At 38.9% G+C, this 23,624-nt stretch overlaps 1 protein-coding gene across 1 annotated transcript in view; it reads right to left on the bottom strand.

The window, feature by feature from the left end:
* Positions 1–12,111: 12,111 nt before the first annotated feature.
* The window catches only part of LOC147437988 (uncharacterized), a 47,145-nt gene continuing 35,632 nt past the window's right edge, over positions 12,112–23,624 (bottom strand). The window contains exons 2-4 of the mRNA XM_086486675.1: positions 13,300–13,398; positions 13,105–13,223; positions 12,112–12,322 (exon numbers count right to left, since the gene is read on the bottom strand). Coding sequence (XP_086342801.1) covers positions 12,286–12,322; positions 13,105–13,223; positions 13,300–13,398 — 255 coding nt within the window. The 3' untranslated portion in view covers positions 12,112–12,285. The remainder of the gene's footprint in view (positions 12,323–13,104; positions 13,224–13,299; positions 13,399–23,624) is intronic.

The following is a 23,624-nucleotide window of genomic DNA, read 5'->3' as shown; positions in this document are numbered from 1 at the left end:
TTGTCAAAGGCTGAAGAAGATGCACTGAAGGAGAAGACCGCCTTAGAGGTAAATGAGCAGTGGAAGGCAACTATGGATTGGGAGTTGAGAGTTTTACACTCTGTCAACGTCACACAGCTCACTCCCAATCAAATCAATGCTCAATGGCACCAACAATCCCTGCCATACCCTCTCATCAAGGTAGAACTCTTACAGGTAAAGGAAAGATTATACAAGGATATGCAAGAAGATGGTGCAGATCAAGACCACCCGAAGTGGCGACTAAGCTGGTTGAACAAGAATCCAAGATATTTGATTATGTTCACAAGAGCACATGCGGCCATACAGAAAGATCCCACATTTTTTCCGATACTGCGAGTAAGGACGTGGCAAGCACACGAAGCACTGCAGAAGAAGAGGCCAACATGGCTAAATTTTCCCAGGCTGCCAGCTCCAGAGAGAGGCCAAGCAACAGAAGAACACATGGTGAAAACCCTAACGTGCGCCATGACATTCTTCAAAAATCTGCCAGATCTCTCCTGTGCAATGCTATACAAAATCTGCAAGATGCTACTCACTTGCATACAAGTCTTCAATGATCCTGAGCAGACAGGAGCCCCATGGCTCTCATTTTTGGAAGGAAACAAAGGCCTCTGCTATGATCTAAGTGGACAGCCCTCAGAGGAAGTTCTTTATGGCTTTTATGCCCGATGCATGTTTCTGCCCTCGCACAATATGCTAGGTTTTGAAGAGGCATTCTACACTGGCTTTTTCACCTGGCGAACGAAGATATTTGCGCCGGTGATAAGAAACCTCACAGCAAGATTTGTAGGATACTCGGCACTGGAACTAAAAAATAGAGTCACCATGCAATTTTTGCAAGTGCCAGACAAAGAACCCAAAATCAGATACGAAAAGGCACTGGAAGCACTGAAGGACTGCCTCGCCCACCGTCAATCCGAAGATTACTTCAGTCCATAAAGTTGTGTCAAGGGACGACACATGCGAGGAGGGAGGGAATGTTAGTAGCAAGCTAACACGGACACCATTTTTCGGAGTTCTCCTTGAAAAAACAATTATTATTTTGATAAATCGGGAATATTGTAACTCCTATTTTCTTGGTAAACTTTGTAATTAATGAGCCGAGGCTACAAGATTCTAGATTGTATCAGCCATTCAATTTCCAGCTTTGGTAGAACTCCATATTATTACTTTTGACCACCCAAAAACCTTGGCTAAGGTATAAAAGCCAATTTTTGTAATTTTTTTATAAGTTTTTGGATAAGAAATATAGAGCGTGAGCTAACGGTGCTTACTTCTCTCGTTCTCGCGCTTCTTACTCTCTCTCCGATTGTGACATTGCGAGTGCGTTTGTTACAGTAGAACCGCAGGTAGCAGCTCTACGCTTTCACGTAAGCCATTCACAGTATTTCGTAGCTTTTGGCATCGCCGACCCGCGGCCTACCCGCGGCCTAATTTCATCATAACTAGGAATTGGGGTATTGGGGCATCATTGCTAAGCAATCAGATGGTTCCTCGGTCGAAAACGACTACGTCAAAAATCCACTGCTGTTAATAATCGCGATTTTGGAACTTGACCTAAAGTGACATGTGTGTTTAGGTCTTATAAACTTGTCCTAAAAGTTTCGTCACGTTTGGATGTCATTTGATGCTGTAACGGATGTGATTTGCTTGCTGATGAGCGATTGGCTTTTGGTGATTTCAGTCACTTGAGTATAGCCTAAGTTAGATGCGAGTTGTTAGTTGTTTTCCAAGAGATTGACAACCTCTTGTAGCCTCTACGCACTAGTTGAGTCAGCTTCGTCCCATGGTTTGACAAATTAATCGTGGTTCTTGCTAATACTGCAATAAGATAGGATGGTGAGGTTAGACATGCGTCCCATATTTGGCGTCATTGCCGGGGATCGAAGAGACCTAAACTAGGAAAAACACGACTGTCTTGTAAAATTGTGCTTTAACTTCCTTCAGATTCGCCTAGAGTTTAAAACTCTCTCTTAGAAACCGCATAGCTTAAGATTGTCGTCTTTTGCTGTGTAGAGGTAGCTTGGAAGTAATCGTACTTGCTGAGTACCTTTAGGACTGTAGCATTGTAGAGTTAGATTAGGATTTAGGGAATGATTGGTAGATCGAGACAAGTCTTAAGATCAAGACTCTGAAAAACATAAAAAACACAAGAAAATGAGTGTTTGTGGACACTTTCCACAACCCCATTGCATGAGAAACTAGGAGTAGGGTAAGTAGGATCCGAGGTGGATTTCATAGCATTGCTCTCTCTGAAAGAATCAAGTGTGAGTTGTTATGTAAGGTTGCAGAATTTCATGTCTACGGTTAGAAATAGCACGAAAAGACTCGAATTCACTCAATCCAACTGGGGAGTAAGCCGAAGAGTTGTTTGAACCAGTGGGTAAGCTCAAGGACACTTCGAGGTAAAAATTTCAAGAAGTTGACCAAAACTCAGATTATTTACTTTTTCTTGACTTTTTAGGCCAAATTAAGTTTTGACTTGATGTATAGGCTTAAAACACATCATAAAAAGACTGTCTTTGAGAAAATTGCAAAAAAAAAGCTCATTTCAAACCTCAAGTTAATAATCGCGATTATTAACTTTTTACTCTAAATTAGCCAAGATTTATATCATTGACTCATTGGATGTGTACAAACAACTTTTGTAAAGGCCCAAGATATTTGGATCACTAAACTGACAAAAACTGGGTAAAAATTAAAGTTTGTACTGACTTTTTGAATCTTGAGTGTGAATTGAGGAAAAATTTATCCACACTTGTTGAAAATTGATTCATAGGCTTATCTTGATGTGATAAACATGTGTATATGCTCAGTTAACCAAAAACTTGTAAAATTTTGGCAAAAGTAAATAATCGCGATTATTTACATCTGTCCTGTTTTTGAACTTTTTTGACCAAGTTGGCATACCACTAGCTTTACCATGTTGTAATAAGCCCACAAACCAAATTTGGTAGGATTTGGATCATTGGAGTAAAAACTGTGACAAAAATTGCAAAGTTAATCTGCGGACAAATAATTAATGACCATTTGACCAAAAATTGTCCAAACTTGATGAAAATTGGCTAGTGACCTTAACATAAGGTGCTTAATAGATCTGTGTCAAAGTTGGGACAAAAATTTGTAAATAATTGTCAGAAGTAAGTAATCGCGATTATTTACATTTGCTTCAAAACTTGGTGATTTTGCAAATTTGAGTATACCACAAGGTCAAGCACGTCAATTGGACCCCACAAATCAATTTTGGTGAAATTTGGACCACAAAAGTGAGACTTACGCCAGATTCTCGAAATCAAAGTCTGCGGACACAGAACAGTGGGTAAACTTGATCAAATTTTGTCCAAACTTGTTGAAACTTGCCCAAGGACTTTAACAAGTTGTATACTTGTCAAACCAATCCAAAAAGTGCAAAAAAGTGACAATAGTAAATAATCACGATTATTTACTTCTGCTATCCAGAGACTTCATATTTGACTTTTGGGCTTATACAGTGGTAGACCAGCATAATATAAGGCTATAGGGAAATTTTGGGTTCAATCGGATCAAAATTGGTACAGATACACTCAGTTTACAGATTGCAAATAATACCTTTGATTTTGCTAAGCTGAATCTGAAAGTCAAAATTTTGACTTTCATAGCACGAATTGAAGTGAAATACAAAGACCAATCACTGGAGTTCTCAAGAGCTCTACTGTCCTTATAGAAAAATAGCTAATTTGACAAATTTTGTACAGGAATCAGGTTGCAGACGAGGAATCAGTGCCTTGACAGAAAGTGCAATTGAATCAAGTGGAAATTGACGACAAGTCAATTTAAGGTGAGTACTCAAACCAGGGCTTCATAAGTCTATATGAATCTTAGATCCGGTCGTGTAATAGGAAATCAACGCCTATTTGGAGAAAACACCAGTAGAGTATCCACTGAATAAAGCGTGAATCAAGGTAATTCCTTGCACACAATTCCTGAAGAAGTCTCGGACACTTTTTCAGATTCAACATCCGAAATGTCTTCTTACTCGACTCACTTGAAAACCGGAACAACAATGCGCTACAAGCATATACTCTCTTTTTACAAGACTAATCGCCATGAAGCCCAGGTTTACTTGGATCCTAACGAAGAATATGCATTGATGATCATTATATCGAGTTCGAAGAAGAGATTAGGGCAAATAAACAAGGAAACATGTACATGGATCGAAACGGAACTCAATATGTAGAAGTTGAAAATCATGATGTGGTAGACAAATGGGGCTTAGAAGTAAGCACTATAATCCCTGATATGTCAGCAAAAGTAGGACCACCAACTTTGGAATTCAAGAGATACGATCAAGTAGACTTGAAGCCTTTGAAACGGCTTAGTACGGATAATCCTAAGATCGGAGTCTATTGTTGGGAAGATAGAAACATAAAAGATCTTTTGTGGACTTCTCATGCTAGACCAGGACAATTAACGGCCATGAAGATCATTTATATCTTCAAAATCAAAGATAAGGGATCGGCGGGTCTACCAACTTACTTGTTTAGGGATTGTTATAACAAAAACTATGTTATGATGACTCCTGAGGAGGTAGAACAAACCAAATACCAGGGGTATTCCATACGGGATTGGATATTGGGTCAAGGACCAGAAACCACTCCAAGAGACGAACATCTAAGAGATAATCGGAGAGTAATGTGAAGAAACCAAAAACCACCTCATCACGTAGAAAAACAGGTGACACTAAGGCCAACCCAGGGCTACATGAGTCACTATTTCTGACAGACTGGTTTGAAGGACTCGGAACAGGACCAACTTCTATAAGACTTGGAGTTGAACCAAATAGACGTGTGAGACCAGCTGATTTTCAAAAATGGGTCAGAAAATACAGTGGATCCGGGGATCCATATGTCCACTTAGCAATCTTCAAGCAAGTGCTAAGAGCAGAGCATATATTCGATTTCCATACTCAATTTGAGGGGTTTGGAATGACATTAGAAGGAAAAGCTTTGACATGGTTCCAAAACATTCCACCAAGGTCAATCATGGATTTGAATACATTAGCTCAAGGATTTGTAGCTGCTTGTTCTAAAACGGGGATTAAACATAATACGGTAGCTCAAATCTATAGCTTTAAATAGAAACATGGTAAGTCTGTTAGGGATTGTGTAACTCGAATGAAACAATACATTGCCAGATGCCCAGAGATGGAGATACCTGCAGAGGAGCGACTTGTCTCATTATTTCTGGAAGGATTGCTAAACAAAGAACTTCATGTTATACTCTATAGTAAAAAGCATACAACTCTAGAGGCGTGTGTGTCTGATGCTATCGACCTAGGAGACAATTGTGAGATCTTCAATGAAGAGGACGTCCCTAAGGATAACCAAAGCGAGAAGACTGCATCCACAAACCAGCACAAGTGGGAACGGTTGCTGCAGCACCACTCGCAGCCAAGCTAACGGAGCGTAAGCTAACGGCGCTCACTTCTCTCCTTCTCGAGCTTCCTACTCGCTCTCTGGTTGTCACATTGCGGATGCGTTTGTTGCATTGCAACCGCAGGTAAGAGCTCTACGCATTGACGTAAGCCATTCACAGTATTTCGTAGCTTTTGACGTCGTCGATCCACGGCCTAATTTCATCATAACTAGGAACTTACACTTTTAAAATGATAACTAAGCATAGACGGGGTATTGGGGCATCATTGCTAAGCAATTAGATGCATTCTGGGTCGAAAATGATTAGGTCAAAAATCCATTGCTGTTAATAATCGCGATTTTGGAACTTGACCTAAAGTGGGGTTTGAGGCCATAAGCATGTGTGCTTAGGTCTTATAAACTTGTCCTAGAAGTTTCGTCACGTTTGGATGTCATTTGATGCTGTAACGGATGTGATTTGCTTGCCGATGAGCGATTGGCTTTTGGTGATTTCAGTCACTTGACTGTAGTCTGCGTTAGATGCGAGTTGTTAGTTGTTTTCCAAGAGATTGACAACCTCTTGTAGCCTCTATGCACTAGTCGAGTCAGCTTCGTCCCATGGTTTGAAAAGTTAATCGTGGTTCTCGCTAATACTGCAATAAGATAGGATGGTGAGGTTAGACATCCGTCCCACAAAAATATACAAAGACACACACACACATACACAGAGACTAGCATCTGCCACATCCTATGTTGTCCTTCCATGCTGCTTGTCAACAGATCCCAACTCGTACCATATTCCTTCCTCTCATGGCCAGTTCATGAATGTCCTTATCTTTTTTTCCCCAACACGTGTCATTTGTGCCCTTTTCCTTCCTTAAAGACCCTCTAAGCATCTTTGTAGATCCTGTTAATAAAGCACGTAAAAAAAAGTTTTGCACACCTACTCTCTTTTTGTAGTAGATACAAAAGCGATCATAGTTTTCTTTTTACTTTCTCTCTCTTTTTGTACAAAGTGCAAAAGTGAAGAGTCTTTTCTCATGGGTGGGAGGCCCGATGGACATTGTTGCAAGGAAACATGGAGGTGCCTTAAACTTTGTCTTTGGCGATGTCAAGAGCAAACGTATGGATGCATCATGGATTTGCTCCACATTTGGAGGATCTAGTTGGTGATGCTACTACCGGCTCCCTCCCTCTCAAGCCTTCTCCATTTTTGGAAAGATAGGCCTGGAGATGGCTTTCTCCTGTGCATCTAGGGGCGAAAGCTTGCCTACTTTAGGTTGGGTTGGTTCCTTCGAGGGTGGATCCGTGTTCAACCAGTGTTTGGTGATCTCTGGGTGTATGGTTCTTCAAATTTTCTTGGGATGGCTTCCCTATTTATTAGCCAATGTATATGATGGTTGGAATCTACTGGTTGTTGTGTGATGGGTCCGATGTTTGGTTTATGGATCTTGATGGTATTTTTGCTGCATTTTGATGTAAATGTTTTGGAAATTATCACACTATTGTGGGTTTTGAAAAAAAAGAAAGAGAGAGGCCATTCGAGAGGAGAGACAGAGAGCATGTGGCATGTCTTTTCCCTAAAACTCTTGGAGTCAAAGACTCACGAGTAACGTCTCTCAAATAAGCACGTGAAGACAAGAATTGACACACATAGATCACTATTCTATTAGGCTTTGAAGACAGTGCATATGCTATGGAGAGAGAGAGAGAGAGAGAGAGAGAGAGAGAGAGAGAGAGAGAGTAAGTATAAAAGAAAACTATAAGCATGGTCCATAGGTGGCATGTCCCTCTCTACTTCATCCTTGATATGGAGGATGGGGACCTAATAATGTTGAGTAGAGAAGCTGCCAGCTTCTACACATGTGACAACATGGTCCCATGTTGTATAAATATTCGCTCGGATTTTTGTTTGCTCGAAAAATGTTGGTCGATGTATGATAAGACTCAAAAAATAGTAAGCACCTTATCATACTAAGTTGCTTATACATTTAAGGGAGTAGGAGCTAAAGCAAATGGTTGGTATGATATAGATTGTGCATGCATAAGGGAATAGGATCAAGCATGTAAATGGTTGGTATGATATAGATTGTGCATGCATAAGGGAATAGGATCAAGCATGTAAATGGTTGAATACGTAATTCTCTCTCAAAGAGAAACATGCTCTTGTAATTTGGGGAGAGAGAGATCAATGACATACATGATTTTAGGTCACAACCTGAATTTTACACCACGTCCTTCAATTTAGCATAATGGACAAAACTCTTGTAAAAATAAACAACTAAGCGCTCTTATTGTGCTTTCATTTATGTCACATTTTAAGGTGCAATAGCGTGAACAAGTAATGAAAAAATAGTATGCACCTTATTGTACTAAGCTGCTTAGTACATTGTTGTGATTAGGTGATGTTGTACACTATTACCATGCTTGTGTACGAAACATAGATAGAGCTGCAAGCATGTAGTCAGGCATCTATAAAGCAACATATATGGAAGGGTTGATTACATTCCTTGATATAAAGGAAAGACAACTCATCTCTTTGAAACTTAAAGCTCTCCTTGTATATTGGAAACTATGTGACCTAATCTTTTCACAACTCCACTCTTAGACATGAAAAGTTTTATGAATACATAGTGTAGCAATTATGGGCCTTCATAATTAAGAACTTGTTGGCTTACACACTTTGTAATATCCTAGGTAGACCAAGGGAAAGATGTCCTTCCTACTATGTAGGAGGTTATGATGTGCACTACTACCATGTCTTTCTCACAAGAAAGATGCAAGGATAGAAGCAAGTAAGAGAGTGGAGCAGATACATTGAATCTAATTATGTTCCCATTATTGAAACCAATTCTAGAGACCACTCCATTTTCAAACAAAATTTTATGATTACATTGACTTCTCTTAGCTTTCATCTCTTCACACCATGCTAACTTATCTGATCTGTATAATCAAGCTTGGTAGCATTGCTAGACCAAGATAGGCCAAAACGAGGACTCTCTCTCTCTCTCTCTCTCTCTCTCTCTCTCTCTCTCTTTGTTGCAACAATTATTATTGTGATAAGCAATAATAGTCGCCAATGCAAAGAAAGAAGCACTTGAATAGGTATGGAAAATCGCTCTTCTTTAAAGTAAGGCTTCAAGATTATCTAGAGACAAACTAAAAGGAACTACAAAACTTGGGGGGCTTGTCACAGAACCCTTCCACGATGAGCCTTTAGTTGAAGCCTTCTTTCACATACACTCACACAAACTAATTGAGATGCTCTCTCTCTCTCTATAAAAATATACTTTGTTACACTTTGATATTGAAATAAACGATATCAAAATGATGCACGCATACATAACCATCTTAGGATCCACTTGAGAAACCTCTACCATCGAGATTAAAAGCAAGAGCATTCATTGGACCAAAATTCTCTTTGACTCTCTCTCTCTCTCTCTCTCTCTCTCTCTCTCTCTCATAAGCCATTACCATAAAAACTGAATTGGATTTGACACTCTTGCAATGTACAACAAGAACTTCATCCTAAAAGCAACTTCATACATCACTCACAGGATACATGTGTCCAATCACATCAAATATTTGATCTCTTTGTGAATACAAACTCACACTTGCAAAGAGCTACCAAACCCATTATGACAAATCCGATTTCCATTCGGGAGGCCATCTTAGTGAATTCTTTGTGATCTGTCTTGTCGTATAATGAAAAGAAGAAGAGAGTGGGGGTAAAGTCCCCCCCCCCCCCCCCCCCCCCCCCTTCTCTCTCTCTCTCTCAAAAACTTTATGTTTATATTACAGTAGTTTACAATCTGTTGTCACACTGAAAGCCTTACAATCTGTATGATCCATATCACTTTGTCCTTCCTGAAGGCCTTATCTATCATTAGAGATAGGATGATGGAAGATTCTCTCTCTCTCTCACACACACACACACACTCACCTAAGCCAAGCCCCTCTACCTGTCACAACACCTCACTAGGATCACCCCATCACTAGCCTGACACACATTCCAATATGGAAGGACAAGCGCAGGTCAGCCATCACATGTGGTGAGAGAAGAAGAAAAGTTGCAGTTCGAGTGAGCTAGACTGGAGGTGGGACATTACCCTGAACTATCCCACACCGATGCGGGAGTAGTTAGGGAAATGTCTTGCTTGGCACAAATGTAATGAAATAAATTTTCAAGCATGGGGTGTGTGCACCAACATGGTTGGCAGACTCACTTTGGCAATAGACTTAAATCGCTCCGCAGACTTGTCAAAATTACATGTTTGGCCTGTACTGATTAGGATTAAGGAGGGAAATGGAGTCCACAGAAGCGAGGCATGCACTCACAAGTTTTCGGTTGAGCCGCACGCGGAGATGGCTTGCACTACAATTGGGTAGGTCTAGATTTGTCGGGAGAGGATATTCCGGAGCGACTCACTTAACTACTCGTCGTTTTCAATACTTTTGAGGTGAAGTTATCGTTTATTGACAAAAACATCATTGTTCTGATCATGCGGATTATGTCATAACTCTTTCCGCGCTGACACGGTATGATTTAGGGTTGTATCCAAGATTGAGAGGAGAAGCAAAGGTGTACATGGATTCCCTCCAACCATTGCAAGCTCAAGTGTAGGGATTTAGGAGCTTACCCCAGATTAAGAATGGCAATAGTGTAAGGCTCTAAGGCAAGGTCATTTCCTAATAGCTTCCACGCTAACGTTGTATGGTTCAGGAGTGTGCCCTGAATAGAGAAGAGCAATACCTTGTGCTTCAAGTCCCTCAAGTACCAACCATGGTTCTTAAGGATCACTTTTCTTTACGCACTTAGTAATGTTTTGTTGCCTACTACTAGGGCATGATGCGGGTTCTCATGCAAAGCCTGACCAAAGCCATGAAAAAAAGGATGGTTGCGAGGTTGGAGATGGGTGTGGGAAGCATGGTTCATATACACAGAAGCAGGAAGCCTAAGACCGTGGGAGGGATCGCTTGCGTGGAGGAGGGGTCATGGCCACTGACCAAGATATGGCTGGACGAATTTTACTGGCCCAGAGCATGGCTCTCACTTTTGCATCATGTGGGGGAGCGGAACGATGTGCTCTCTCTCTCTCTCTCTCTCTCTCTCTCTCTCTCTCTCTCTCTCTCTCTCTCTCTCTCTCTCTCTCTCTCTCGTGTGTCGATTGCCGCCATTGTTGGCTGCAGTAGGCCCCTGAGTTCCCCATTACCCTGAAAGTCGCCAGGCAGTAAACAATTATTCCCACTCTTGCACTTTGTGACAAGTCTCCAATGCTTGGCAAAGCCTTCAAGCCCTATACATGTACACCTTGGACCCATATCCCACGAACCTGCAGTAAGGGCCCTTGAGTTCATACTCAAAGGGCCATCACCTTAAAAGTGGACAGGCAGTTAGGCAGTTGTTCCCACTCACAAAGTTTGCGGCAAGTCTCCAATAGTTGGTAAGGCCTTCAAGCCCTACACCTGTAACGGCTTGGACCCATAACCCACCAACCAGTAAAAAGACAAAAATACAATCAAAATTTTCCAACAATGTTCAAGGCTTGACTCAACAATATTAAAAGCATGGCTTTGTATTCATGATGTTTCAACAATGTGGCCACAGGAATGATGATACAAAGAGGGCTTTGGAAAAATGTAGCAAATTGTGATTGTGAAATCAATTTGCATCATTCAATAAATTCAAAGAATTAAATTATGTGATTTCATTAATTGTCGAGATCTCATCGGTCTTGGAGCAAGACTATACGATACCAAGGCCACATCTTCTAATATCACTAGCGTGGCGGATACAATTCCGCATCAATATTAGATGGCAAGCAAGGTTACTTAGTAGTACGACAAGGCATATACCGGAGAGGCATTTCTTGAATCGACGAAATGATGCTAGTTAGTGTTCACTAAAGTGTTACTCTTGACTTGGAAATGGCAGTACTTCTTCTATGATTTCTCTCTCTCTCTCTCTCTCTCTGTCTCTCTCCTCTTGTTTCATATGGATTTCGCTCGGTAAAGTTTGCTCGGTGCTTGGTAGGGCTCGTGAAAATTGATATCTAATGTAGCGTCAAATATCACATCTAAATAGTTTTTATATGCTTGATTATTTGGGTATAGACTAAATGGACTTGGGATGCAATCAAATTAGTATTATAGTCAACATCTATTATTTGGAAATAAAGGATTAAAATGAAATCAACATATGGAATTAGACGGTATTTCTCACGAGACAAAAACATGCTGACTTTTGTTTGTTTTCCTTTTTTCAAGCCAAAAATATCAAAATGTTTCCATACCTTGTGACATCTCAACAAGTGAAGACACATAACTTAAAATCTCACATAAACTTCAAGAAAATCGACTATTGATGATCGATCATATCCAAGAGGTTAGAAAGAATAAGAAAAACAAACAAATTTTATTAGGGAACGGAGCCAATAAAATCTTTTTGACCGTACGTCTTTGATACAAGAAGTTTTGGTGGACAAATTCTCACAAAAATTCCCACATTGTGACTTACCTCAACCTCATGAGCTTCTGTGAGGGAGGCACCGCATACCTAGCTAGGGGCACCGGGCCGACAGTCCCCTGCCCCCAATCGTACCTAGCTAGGTATGCGGTGTCTCTTGAGCAGAAGCTCATGATGTTATGAATTGTATGAAAAACATTGAAAAAGACTCTGTTTTCCTACATGAGAGAATTTTTAAATCTTCTTGTGAATTATTGGAAAACTCTCAATCATTATCAATTGAAATTATGTTAAGAGTGGAACATTAATGAAAGAAAAATAAGCATAACTATCCATGATAGGATATTGACTGCAAGGCCACAGATCATGAGAGAAGATGTATTCTTATTGATTTGAATTTTTTACTTATCGCGTCAAAAATATATCAACCGTAAATGAGATCCTGAAACAACAAAAATAACAAAAAATTAGAGTTTTTAGAAAATCTCATTTGTCATAATTATGCACACACGTAAATATTTGACATCTTATTGCTAGGTGCTCAATCATTTCCTTGCTCCAATGGTTTGGTATGTTTTTGTAAATGAATGCATGATTGTCCTACTTGGACAAATTTGTATGAGCTAGAAGAATATGCAATCCATTATTATGCTCTCGAATGTTAAAAATGAACTCCCGACATCACGTAACTACTCCTTGCCATTTGTGTAGGAATATGAAGTGCACATAAAGTGATCAAGTATATAGGAAACCAATTGTGTATGTTTGGTTCAATGCTCACAAAAGTACTTATTTCACCGGTGAGAAAAACGGTACGATTGAAATTCTCTCATTTTCTCTGTCAAGTTTTAAAGGATATGATGTTTTTTTAGAGACTATATGTACTAAGATTTGCCTGTTTTCATCAAGACAAGTTTGAAATCTCAGCATCATTAGCTTCTATGTGACTTACCTAGGCATCATTAGCTTCTATGTGGGAGGCACCGCATACTTAGGTAGGCACGATTGGGGGCAGGGGATCGCCAGCCCAGTTTGGGAGGGGGGGGGGGGCCACAGTCCCCTAACCCCAATCGTACCTAGCTAGGTATGCGGTGCCTCTCGACCATAAGCTCATGATGTTATGTACTCTATGAAAAACACTAAAAAAAGAGTCAAATGTTTAAATCTTCTATAGATAGACGAGAGAGAGAGAGAGAGAGAGAGAGAGAGAGAGAGAGAGAGAACCTAGATGGCGGTGCAGTAGGGATCCGCGAGGATGGGAATGATGCAAAGATAGCCATCGCAGCAAACCTCCTCCTCCTCTGGTGTAGCGCACGGATCACCCTCCACTCCACAAGTAAGGGCTGCACAAGACGAACGCCCACTAGTGAGCAACAGGTAAAGTGTGTCTGTGTATGTGTGGGCGAAAACACGACGTACTCTCTCGAGCGAGCATGGACTCGTGAAGAAGGGAGCGGCGAGCAGCTTGCGCCTTCTGCAGATCAGCTGAAGCGCAAGTGCAGAAGACCACCAGCATCGCTATAAGCAGTAGGGCTTGCTTGGCACCCATCTTGACGCGTACGATGGAGTGCCCCTGTGCGTGCTTTATAAAGTTGGATATGGCCCAATTTTCAAGCGTCAAAGACAACGTAAAACAAGTTCACACGGGCTCACCAAGTCCTCTTTCTTACGTTTTGTTTTGAGGGAAGAGAGAGAGAGAGAGAGAGAGAGAGAGAGAGAGAGAGAGAGAGACATATGTCAAAAGACTTTTAATATCATAATATTGATGATATGTCAAAAGACTTCTCTGTTGTGGGCTATTCATATCATAATATTGATGATATGTGTTGAGGATATAAAAGGTAGCCAATTATAATTCAAACTCTATGACAATAACAAATGAGAGAATGAGAGACAGAGAGGGAGAGAGAGAGGAGAGAAGAGTCATCAACCCCACTTTATTTGACTGGTTAAGTATGATAAGATCCATCTCAATCATGTAAGGTCTTCTCAAGGGGTCCACTATTAACAACCCCCGTTTTATAACATGTGTTCATAGGGTACTTAAAAAAACACCTCTGTTAAAATGCTAACATGAATACATTGACCCACCTTTTCTATTGAATCAAAGGCCTCATGAAAAAAAAACTCTTTTGCAAGAAATTTACAAAAAAATTGAGTAAATTTAAGTCATTTTTGAGTGTGTATTTAGGATATTTTTTCCTAATTAGGCTCTCTAATTACCTTTTGATCACATGTGTTTTTTGTGCTACACATAGCTGAATTGTTAATTAGAGGTGTGATTATCATTCTTATGTGCACAAAAAAATAGTACAAATCTAGGTGCAAGTTGTATGCCTAATTGTAGGCAATGTACGCACATTTGGGTGCAAACTATGAAAAGTTTGGTGCCAATTTGATTTGTCAAGATCAATTGGTTGCTCAATGATGTTATGGTGATTTCATCTTTTGGTTGCTAAAATCATGTCAAAATGTTGTCCAATTTTGGGTAGGATTATGTGTGTGAACTAATCACCGGCTTTGTGTTTACTTGTGCACTAATCGCCAACTTTGTGCATAATTATGCTAGTGTGTGCAGACATAATTAGCCTAGTTATTGGTGGAAAATTGAAGTGAAAATGATTAAGTTTCCAAGTTAGATCAATGATAAACAACTGTCTATAGAGAGATTTGTCCAATTGCATTGTTAATTATGCTAATTATTAGGTCAAATATTAGGCAAAAAATGATTAAGTTTTCATTGATTTGAATGTAAGATGCAATAGGAGTTAAATTGGTGTTTAATCTTGATGTGATAAATGATAAAATGGAATTAAAATTGGCCACATATGTTTTAGAAAATTTATGGTAATTTTTAAGCTTTTTTGTAACTATTTTACTATTTTTTGCTACTTATTTCTTAAAATTGGTCATTTTTATAAAAAAATAATGAAATTAAAAAAGTTGATACAAATTATAAATCCAAAGAGTGCTTCACAAATTAGTGAGTTTTTGGTATTTTTTGGACAATTTTAGCGTATTTTTCAAATCCTAGACAAAATTTTCACCTTTTTACATTGTTTTCTATTTTCCATATTTTAAAGAAATAATAATAATAATAATCTAAAAATTAGAGTACTTCATAGCACCTTCTTTCTTTTTCCACATTTTACCGTTTTTGGTATTTTTGCATATTTTTCTAAAGTTTTGCATGGTTTTTTAAAAAGTTTCTAGTCTATTTTTGTAAATTTTTTTTTTCTTTGATTTTTTTATTTTTTATTTTTTTAAATATTCACAAAAGATTTCTCCCCTAGAAATCTTTTTTCAAAGCAAAAAATTAAAATAAATATATAAAGAAACAATAACAAAAGAAAAGAAAAAAAGGAAACAAAACAAAACAAAAAATACAAGAAAAGATAATAAAAAAGAAAAAAATAAGTAAACAAAATGAAACAAAACCAAAAAAGTCACACACAGACCCCCCCTTGAACACACGTTCACACACACACACACTTGATCACCTCTTGTGGCTATGATTGCTTCATCCAGCTATACGAGTACCTACACCACCTGAGCTACTGATATAGCTAATGACTAGTTTGTCTTATAGGGAGCTACCTTATGTGTATGTCTTGGAAGAATTTGGTTGAAGCATAATGAAGATGATGAGTATATGGCCTTACCGCCCTTGGGTCTAACCTCTTCTGATACTGACTTTGCTTAATTGGAAGGTTTAGAAAAATATGTCTATTAGTGATCGATGGTTACATTGTGTGGAGTAAACATATACACATATCTTTTGGCAATAGACCTTACTGATCTCATTATCCCCTGTTGGGAGAATGTTGGTTAATAATGGCCTACCCTTTACCTGGAAACTCCTGCCTCAAACCTCTAAATTACAATACTAATTATACTTTAGCTCTTATTGTTAAACTACAATGCTTAGTTTTATGCATGCCCTCCCAATAGCTATTACCCTTCCTACAATGGCTTTGCTTTAGCAGGGATTGGGTGTTAGGGTGACTTGGTTTGATCTAGCTAGTACATTTCTTGGTCACTCCATATGGCTATGAATGTTTCACCCAACTACAAACACTTGCACCTGAGGGGGATGTCGGTTTGACTTGGTTTGTATTTCAACACTATATTTTTTGTATTATTTAGCTTTTAGCCTAGATTATCTAGCCTATATGCACCTGACGGAACTTAATGTCCCTAAACTATATTGGAGGATATTAAACCAATAGGCCTAGAATATCATACTGATATACATGAGGTGGAACTCTTTATATATGACCCTTGGAGCTTATTGGTGGGCAGGTGGGAACCAACCCCTTTGATGGTATAAAAGGACGTGGTATGGTGGGTACATAACCCTAAAAACTTTACTCAGTGGGTTATTTAAAACCAAGGACGTTTTGGGTACACACTCTTAAGAGTTGGTTCTAATCCCAAGCGTGAAATGAATGGCACCGTTGTTCGTCTGGCTATTGCTCGGCATCACTCCCTATTCTCACTCTCTCTATCTCCCATGCACATTGGCCTTAGAGACAGGCTGGCGTGGTGATGGTGTGGCACGGCCTAATCACCGGGATGCTTTGCAGATTTTATAGGCTGGGCCTCCAAATGTCACCTTCTATATTCAATTGATGCAACTACTATATTAAGGTGAGGGTGGCTCATCCCCCTAACTTAGCCTTGCTTTACGAGTGTGTGTGTGTGTGTGTGCGTGTGATGGAAAGGTTTAGCTCTGTGTTCTCTTGCCGACTTTACTATTACATTGCAAGCTATGGTGGGTTGTGGGTGTGCGCTGCTTCCTACTCTTAAAACATTACACCTTGGTGATTACAGAGCAAGGCTCTTCTTCTTAGGTTGGTACCATCTCTTTTGATTAAGCGTCTGCACTCTACCCTACTACTGGTTTATTTTCAATAAATAGAAGATTTTGAACTATGGCATTTACTATTAATTTATATATATATATATATATATATATATATATATTACTCTTCTTGGTATGAGCACGCTGTCACTAGGATTTTTTGTTAAAATTGGTATTTTAACCTCTTCCATGTTAGCTCCTTCTCATTGGTTCTTGTTAAAGGATTGTTGCTCACCAAATTGCATGCTAAGTGTTGTTGCTCTATTTAATCAAACATTGTGCACATATATCGGTATAAATCTATGAAATGTTGGCACTTAAACGTATCTAGTGCTAGAAAAAACATGATAGGATTAATGCTGAGATTGCTTGGTTTAGCATGCCTAAATACTATGCTCATATTTGTTGATTGATCTTACTTATGATTATTGGGATGGGATTGTAAACTTGTTTCTTCCAATATCTACTTGATGTTGTTTTCAACAAAGGTAAAAATTGCAATTATCTATTAGTATTGCACTAATTGTATTAAACCTGAGGTTTGATGATTTTGGGGTTGATTGAACACAGCTGGCTCCTTCCCATAATCCCTCTCAGATTTAGGTTAAATTTCACTTTTTAAAAAATAAAAAAAACTAAGTTTATACGTACGGATTGTGTTGTGCTTGGACCATTTATTCCCTTGGGGTGCTTTTGGTAGCCCCTGATATGATTTACCCCTTCTCAATGGGTCTGAATAATGGAAAGTGTAGGATATTGTTTTCTCAAAACATGTTGACTGATTGGACTATTTCAAATGGTATCTAACTTACCCAACCATTAGGAAGAGACTGAGGTCTAAGAGGGCCTCTTTATTTGGCAGTTTAAGGAAGTCAAAACTTTACTATTAAGAAAGTAATCAAAGGATAGCTTTTGAATTCAAAAAGGAAAAACGGATAGTTTATTTGAATTCAAATTTTCCCCCCAAAATGGGGTTTGAAATCTAGCGGATAAAACCATATCATGTAGCATATGTATGGAAAGAGCTCGTCGCGTGGATTGCAGATCTATGATCTCCGCTCAAATTGGAGATCATATGTGGGAGTTATGGAGGGCAAAAAATGATAAAATTGTCCACCTCCTTTTGGGGGGGACAAGTGCATCCTTTGACCACTCTTACACATACATCTCTTACACACCCACCATTCTAGCACACATGGTGTACCCCTATTCGTCAAAATGTTAATCACCTCCATAAGCTGATGGAAAATAAAGAGGCCCTCCTAGACCCCATCCTCTTCCTAATGATATTATGTTGCATACCTTGGTTACATCTATTTCGTGACCTACCTAGGGTTGGGTTCATTGAAGGAATCTACATGGTATATTTGGGATCTGAAATAAATAAAGCTAGGGTAGATACAACTGTTTGTAGATTGCAAAACCGGGAGCACTTACATGTTTAGGTATTGCAATCTGCTTCTCTGTTGAGGATAAGAATTATTTGTTTAGATCTTACTATGATCGTAAAAGCTGAGCTATCTACAGTTGTAAAAGCTCTACTCTTTCTAACACTCCTTTCTTGGATTGGTTTCAAGTAATGAACATACTCTTGATGGTTTTTTACTTCCACTGATTAGGGTGAAGACCATTACATGGCTATTACTCCTCGTGATGTTGTTCATGATACGTACACTCTAAATATAAGTTGATCTTAGTTACTTTAATTGTTCAAGTCTCCTTGGATCATTTTACTCCCTTGGGGTGCTTTGGGAAGCTCTTGATATGATACTTTTCTCATAGTGATAATGACTGTTTGCTGGCTTTGGGATGTGCCACCTACTTACTAGCACACAAGGCTCACCCATGCTGCATACCTTGGTAGTAGGAATCACATAACATGACTAGGGTTGGGATTTCTTTGGTCTGATGGCCTCAGACTACTGCTCCTAGATAATAAAACTGATATTAGTTGATAAGTTTTGACTCATGTTGGTTGAGAACATGCTAGCTCTTAATGCTTTCATCGATCTGTTGTTTATAGGAATTTTGATCCTTTATTTTGGAAACTAATGGAGCTTTACGACATGGTAGTACTTGGGCATCTGTTGGCTTGAAATGCCTAGCTGATATAGTGTTGTTAAGCTTTCATACCTTGTGGTAGATATAATTTGGGTTTTCTTTGATCATCTACTCTCTTAAAATCTCAGTTGAGTGTGATACCTGGATACTGACAATTTTTTCATACCAGTGACTTATTTGCTAAAACCATCATAAACTACATGTGTTTTGGCTATAAGGCTTATTGGAAGTAATACATGATGGATGTTAGCATATTGTTTTACTAACTTTGACAAGAAATTTCTACCTCAAATGTAGATTTGACTTGGCACAAACTGTCACCTAAATTACTGGTTAAAATACCTTTTGGTTATTACAGTGAGTGGATCGATCTCCCTAATTGGTTGGATATTAGCTGATTAAGGATCATTCTTAGGACACATGTAAAATCTTAGGTCTATCTTTGTTGACAGTTATTACTGGGTACGATTAGGCCGTCATCTAAAGCAAAGAAACGTGTTGTTACATTGACCTTGAATGTTAAATGCAAGGTAAATTGTAATGCTAGTTCTATTTGGGTTGTACTCACTTGTTACATTATGGACCTATTTCAAAGGACAATATTACAATCTATTCCTTCTCAAGCAGGTAAACTCACATAAACTTTTGTGAAGATTGATATAAAACCATAATTGTTCTAATTTTTTGTTGCGATTGACTATATTATTGTTTTTAGCATTTCTTTTGAAGATCAAAAGCATGTTCTGGCAATTTTGTTGTGAGTAAGAAACACCAAAAAAAAAAAAAAATCTCATCCTAGTTGTCTGACATTTTGCAACTTATACTAATCTATTGCACCTCTCTGCACAATACTACATTGCTATCCATGTGCCCTCTTGTTTTACATAATCATATTACATGTTGACAATTTAAATACTTAATCTTTAAGAAAAGGGGGTGCACAATATCTAGCATGGTGCCTTGTGTTTTGTGATTTCTTTTTCTTCTTATCCCTTGGTACTAATTTTTATCATGATTAGTTGCTATATATTTGTGTTTTGTTGAATTAAATATAATTAACTAAATAGTTCTATATGTTTGAGAAGATTCAAAGAAGACAAGACACTTTTAGAGCTTTAAATTTCTCTCAATTAGTTAGTGAAAAAAAGGGAATCAAACGAAGCCTCTAGTTAAGATTGAAATTCTAGATTTAAATAAAGTGTCTGCATTTCCTAGTAGTTTGGTGTTACAAAATGAATCACGGTCTTCTTTTTGAGCTTTGTTTGATAGGAAAAGACATTATAGAAGAAAAAAAGTTTCAAATTTTAGGCATGAGTTTATTTAGACACTACATTGTGCTGAGGAATCTCAAATCTCGAGCGAGATTTTCCGAGCAATCCCTAAAACGAGCTAGAGTGGCCAAGGCACACTATGTAAAACAAAAACCAAACAGGATTTTTTAGATGACTTCAAACACAACTTAAAAAAAACTAAAACAAGATTACACGTAATTTTAATGGTAAAACAACCACAAATTTTGGACAAAAAAAACCCCTTGAACAAGGGTTTTGTAGACTGTTTCCTTTGATGGGTTAGAACAATTGGAACAATGGCATGTTGATATTCCTCTTCTTGGAACTAGTTGCCCTCAGATATTGGAAGCTCATTTCTACCACCATGGATCCTTGTTGGGAATAGTAGCACCATGATTCCAATGGATATAAATCTCCTATTCCTACCTCCCTACATGTAGGACCACAAGACTTACACCAAAAGAGTAAGTTTGTTGCCACTCGAACAAATCTCCTGAATAAGGAGAGTCTGGGAGCTTGAGCCTATTTAATTTTTCTTCTTCTTCTTCTCCTCTCTCTTGCTCTATGTCAAGCTATTGTGGGTAAACATACTATGCACTTAAAGTTACTCTAGAGAAAATGGTGGAAACTTGAAAATAATTATATTATTGCAATGAGGCTATTCTTTTGAGAAAATCCACATCATGGTATATATTAAATTTTGGATCACACCATCATAGGTAGCCTTCTATCGGGGGGGAGTGGGAGTTAGTGGTGTTGCCAAAAGTGGTGGCAACAAACGTGTCAAGGGAGGTGGTAATGGTGGGGGATTACAAAGAATGATTTGATAGAAGAGTACGCAAGGTTAATAAAGCTATGACTCACAATTTTCTTATGACAACTTTGTCCACATGCTAGTTCTCTTTCACCTACCCATATCAATAGAAACCTAGGTTTAGTGTAATTCCACCTACAAATTTTGAGATTTATCTTTCAAATTCAAAGTAGAAGGTGAATAAACCTACAAATTTTAGATAAATTTAGTGTAAAAACCTTCTCTTAAATTTTCCATGTTTATATGAGCACAACTCAAAGTTCCTAGACTGCTCGGGGTTCCTAGTTTGTTGAGTTGTCCGTCATGCCTCAACCCAGATTACTCACCCAGTGTGTGATGCCCCTATGCTGAATACACTTCTTAGAGACATGGTGTATGATTGTCATTGTACTCCTTTGAAATGCTTTTCCTAATGCGGCTTATCCCTCCATTTTTGTTTGTACTCTATCTACTGTTTGGGAGTTGTACGTCCATCAACGCCTCATAGCAATTCAAATGGATGGTAGTCTAGCATTGCATCTATCCTCTTGCAAAATGATGTGACCCAAGCATCGATCCTTAGAACCCCATAAGGTGACCCCCTCCAAGGGGTAACTGCCAGGAGGTTGGTTGTGCTACAACAAACAACATTGTGCCATGTTGAGACAACTGTGTTGGCTAGGAAAGGTAAATCTCAGGGTCCCTAATCACTGACAAATTTGGCTTTGAAGGAATAGGAAACTCACAATAGATGAGTCAAGAAGGTATAAACAAAACCCTTCAAAAAATCTCTTTGAAAGAGACGTGAACTCTTTCACGTACGGGCAGGGACCAGTGCTCGAAAAAAACTTTGTTCTGTCTATGAGAATTTTAGTGGTAAACTGACTAAATTTGAAGGTTTTTACACCAAATGACTCTATTTCTCTACACTAAACCTAGGTTTTTTTAAAACCCCTCCCCCTCTCTTTCTCTCTCCTCGCTCTCTCTCAATCTCTTCATAAAAAAAACTCTCTGAAATAGCTCGCACCAGTGTGGATTTTTTAAAAAAAGATATTGAGAGAGATGGAGGAGGGAGGGGGAGAGAGTGAGAGAGAGAGAGAGAGAGAGAGAGAGAGAGAGAGAGAGAGAGAGAGAGAGAGAGAGGAGAGAGAGAGAGAGAGAGAGAGAGAGAGAGAGGAGGAGGAGGATCGTATATGGGCAAGGGAAGGCTCGAAGGGAAGAGGCTGAGGAGGCGAAGATCGTGCATGTCGTAGAATCAACATATATGTGCCGATGTGTGTCACGCGACCTTGTACTGTGTCACAAGTAGAGCTTCTCCATGTTGATGCATGCAACCCAACCTAATCTCTTGTCGCAACATCGTTTTGCGACTTGAGTAGGTTTTTCCCAACCCCATTAAGCATCTAGTGTGAAGAATCCTGGTGGTTGTTGGACTAGGCGAGGTAGGGCAGGGAGAGCACGCGCTCCTGCGAGGCAAGAGTTCAGAACTTCTATTGGGGACGGGTAGAGGCAGCAAAAGGAGGCCTCCGGATAGGCACAATAGCTAAATCACACTTCTCTCTCTCCTCGTCAGCTAGATCTTTAAGGTCTCTTGGGATAGTTGTTAAAACTCTCTTATTCTTCTTATTTTTCCCTTTGGAAACAACATAAAAGACATTGTAACAGTCTCGACAACAATGACCAATAGTCAAAGAAAGAGATGTGGAAAAATTGCAAAATGCAAACCCTTTTAGGCTTGCAATAGTCTTGCTTTCAAGAGTAAAGAAAAACCTCTATCTCATTACACAATCTCAAAGGTCTAAGGTTTTTATTTAAGTGCTATTGAGTCACATCTCTTAGCTAAATCTTGCTATGCTGCTCACTTCTTCGTCGACTTCTTGGTGGCCTTAGGGAAGCTGCAGGGATGGCTCGTGCTACTTCAGTACTCAATTAAGGGGTTTGGTTTGGCAGCCCTAAATTAGCCTTTTTTTCTTTCTATTGTTAATGGACTCAAGGTGGCACCCTTTATGAGTACGTCGTTATATCTGGTGTATCTGATGGTATGTGGTGCGGATGTTGACAAATGCCATGGTTCAGATGGAGCATGGCTTCCTACGTAAGTTTTTTGGTTTTGTAATACATTTATCACTCACAATTTGTAAGTTCGGAAAAAATAAAATAAAATCTAAGGAGACCTTATTGTAAAAACTAAAAGTTTTGATCGAAAGGCTCTCAGTATTATTTGTTGAGCTGCCAAAAGTAATGACAAACTTCTTAGGTGCACAAACTCTTAATATGGGAGATTTAGCTACTCTACCATTTGTGCCAATTGATGGCACCCTTTGATTAACTTCTATTTATGCCCCCAACCAAGCAACCCTTTATGGCTAATGTAGCAAAAATCTTTGGTGTTAAAAAAAGGTCATTGACACTTTGAGAATCTTTGTTCATTGGAGCATAAGGAAATAGATGTAGCTTGCCACTTTTGAGCTAAGTGTTGCCAGCGGTTGATCGAAATATCATTGACACTTTGAGAATTTGTCAATTGGAGCATAGTGCAATAGATGTGGCTTGCCTCCTTTGACCTCCGCGGGGGGGGGGGGGGGGGGGGGGGGGGGGGGGGGTTTACTATATATAAATTGTGTATATCGCGTGCATTCAAAGACTATTTTTAAAACTCTTTATGTGTGATTTTTTGACAAATGAAATACACATTTTTCCTATTCAATCTCTAAATTTTTTCCTTAATTTCATT

Source organism: Adiantum capillus-veneris, chromosome 17 (assembly GCF_014529385.1).
Source record: "Adiantum capillus-veneris isolate H3 chromosome 17, ASM1452938v2, whole genome shotgun sequence".
NCBI lineage: Eukaryota > Viridiplantae > Streptophyta > Polypodiopsida > Polypodiales > Pteridaceae > Adiantum > Adiantum capillus-veneris.
Note: the sequence above shows the minus strand (reverse complement) of the source record. Positions and strands in the feature narration are given on the sequence as shown.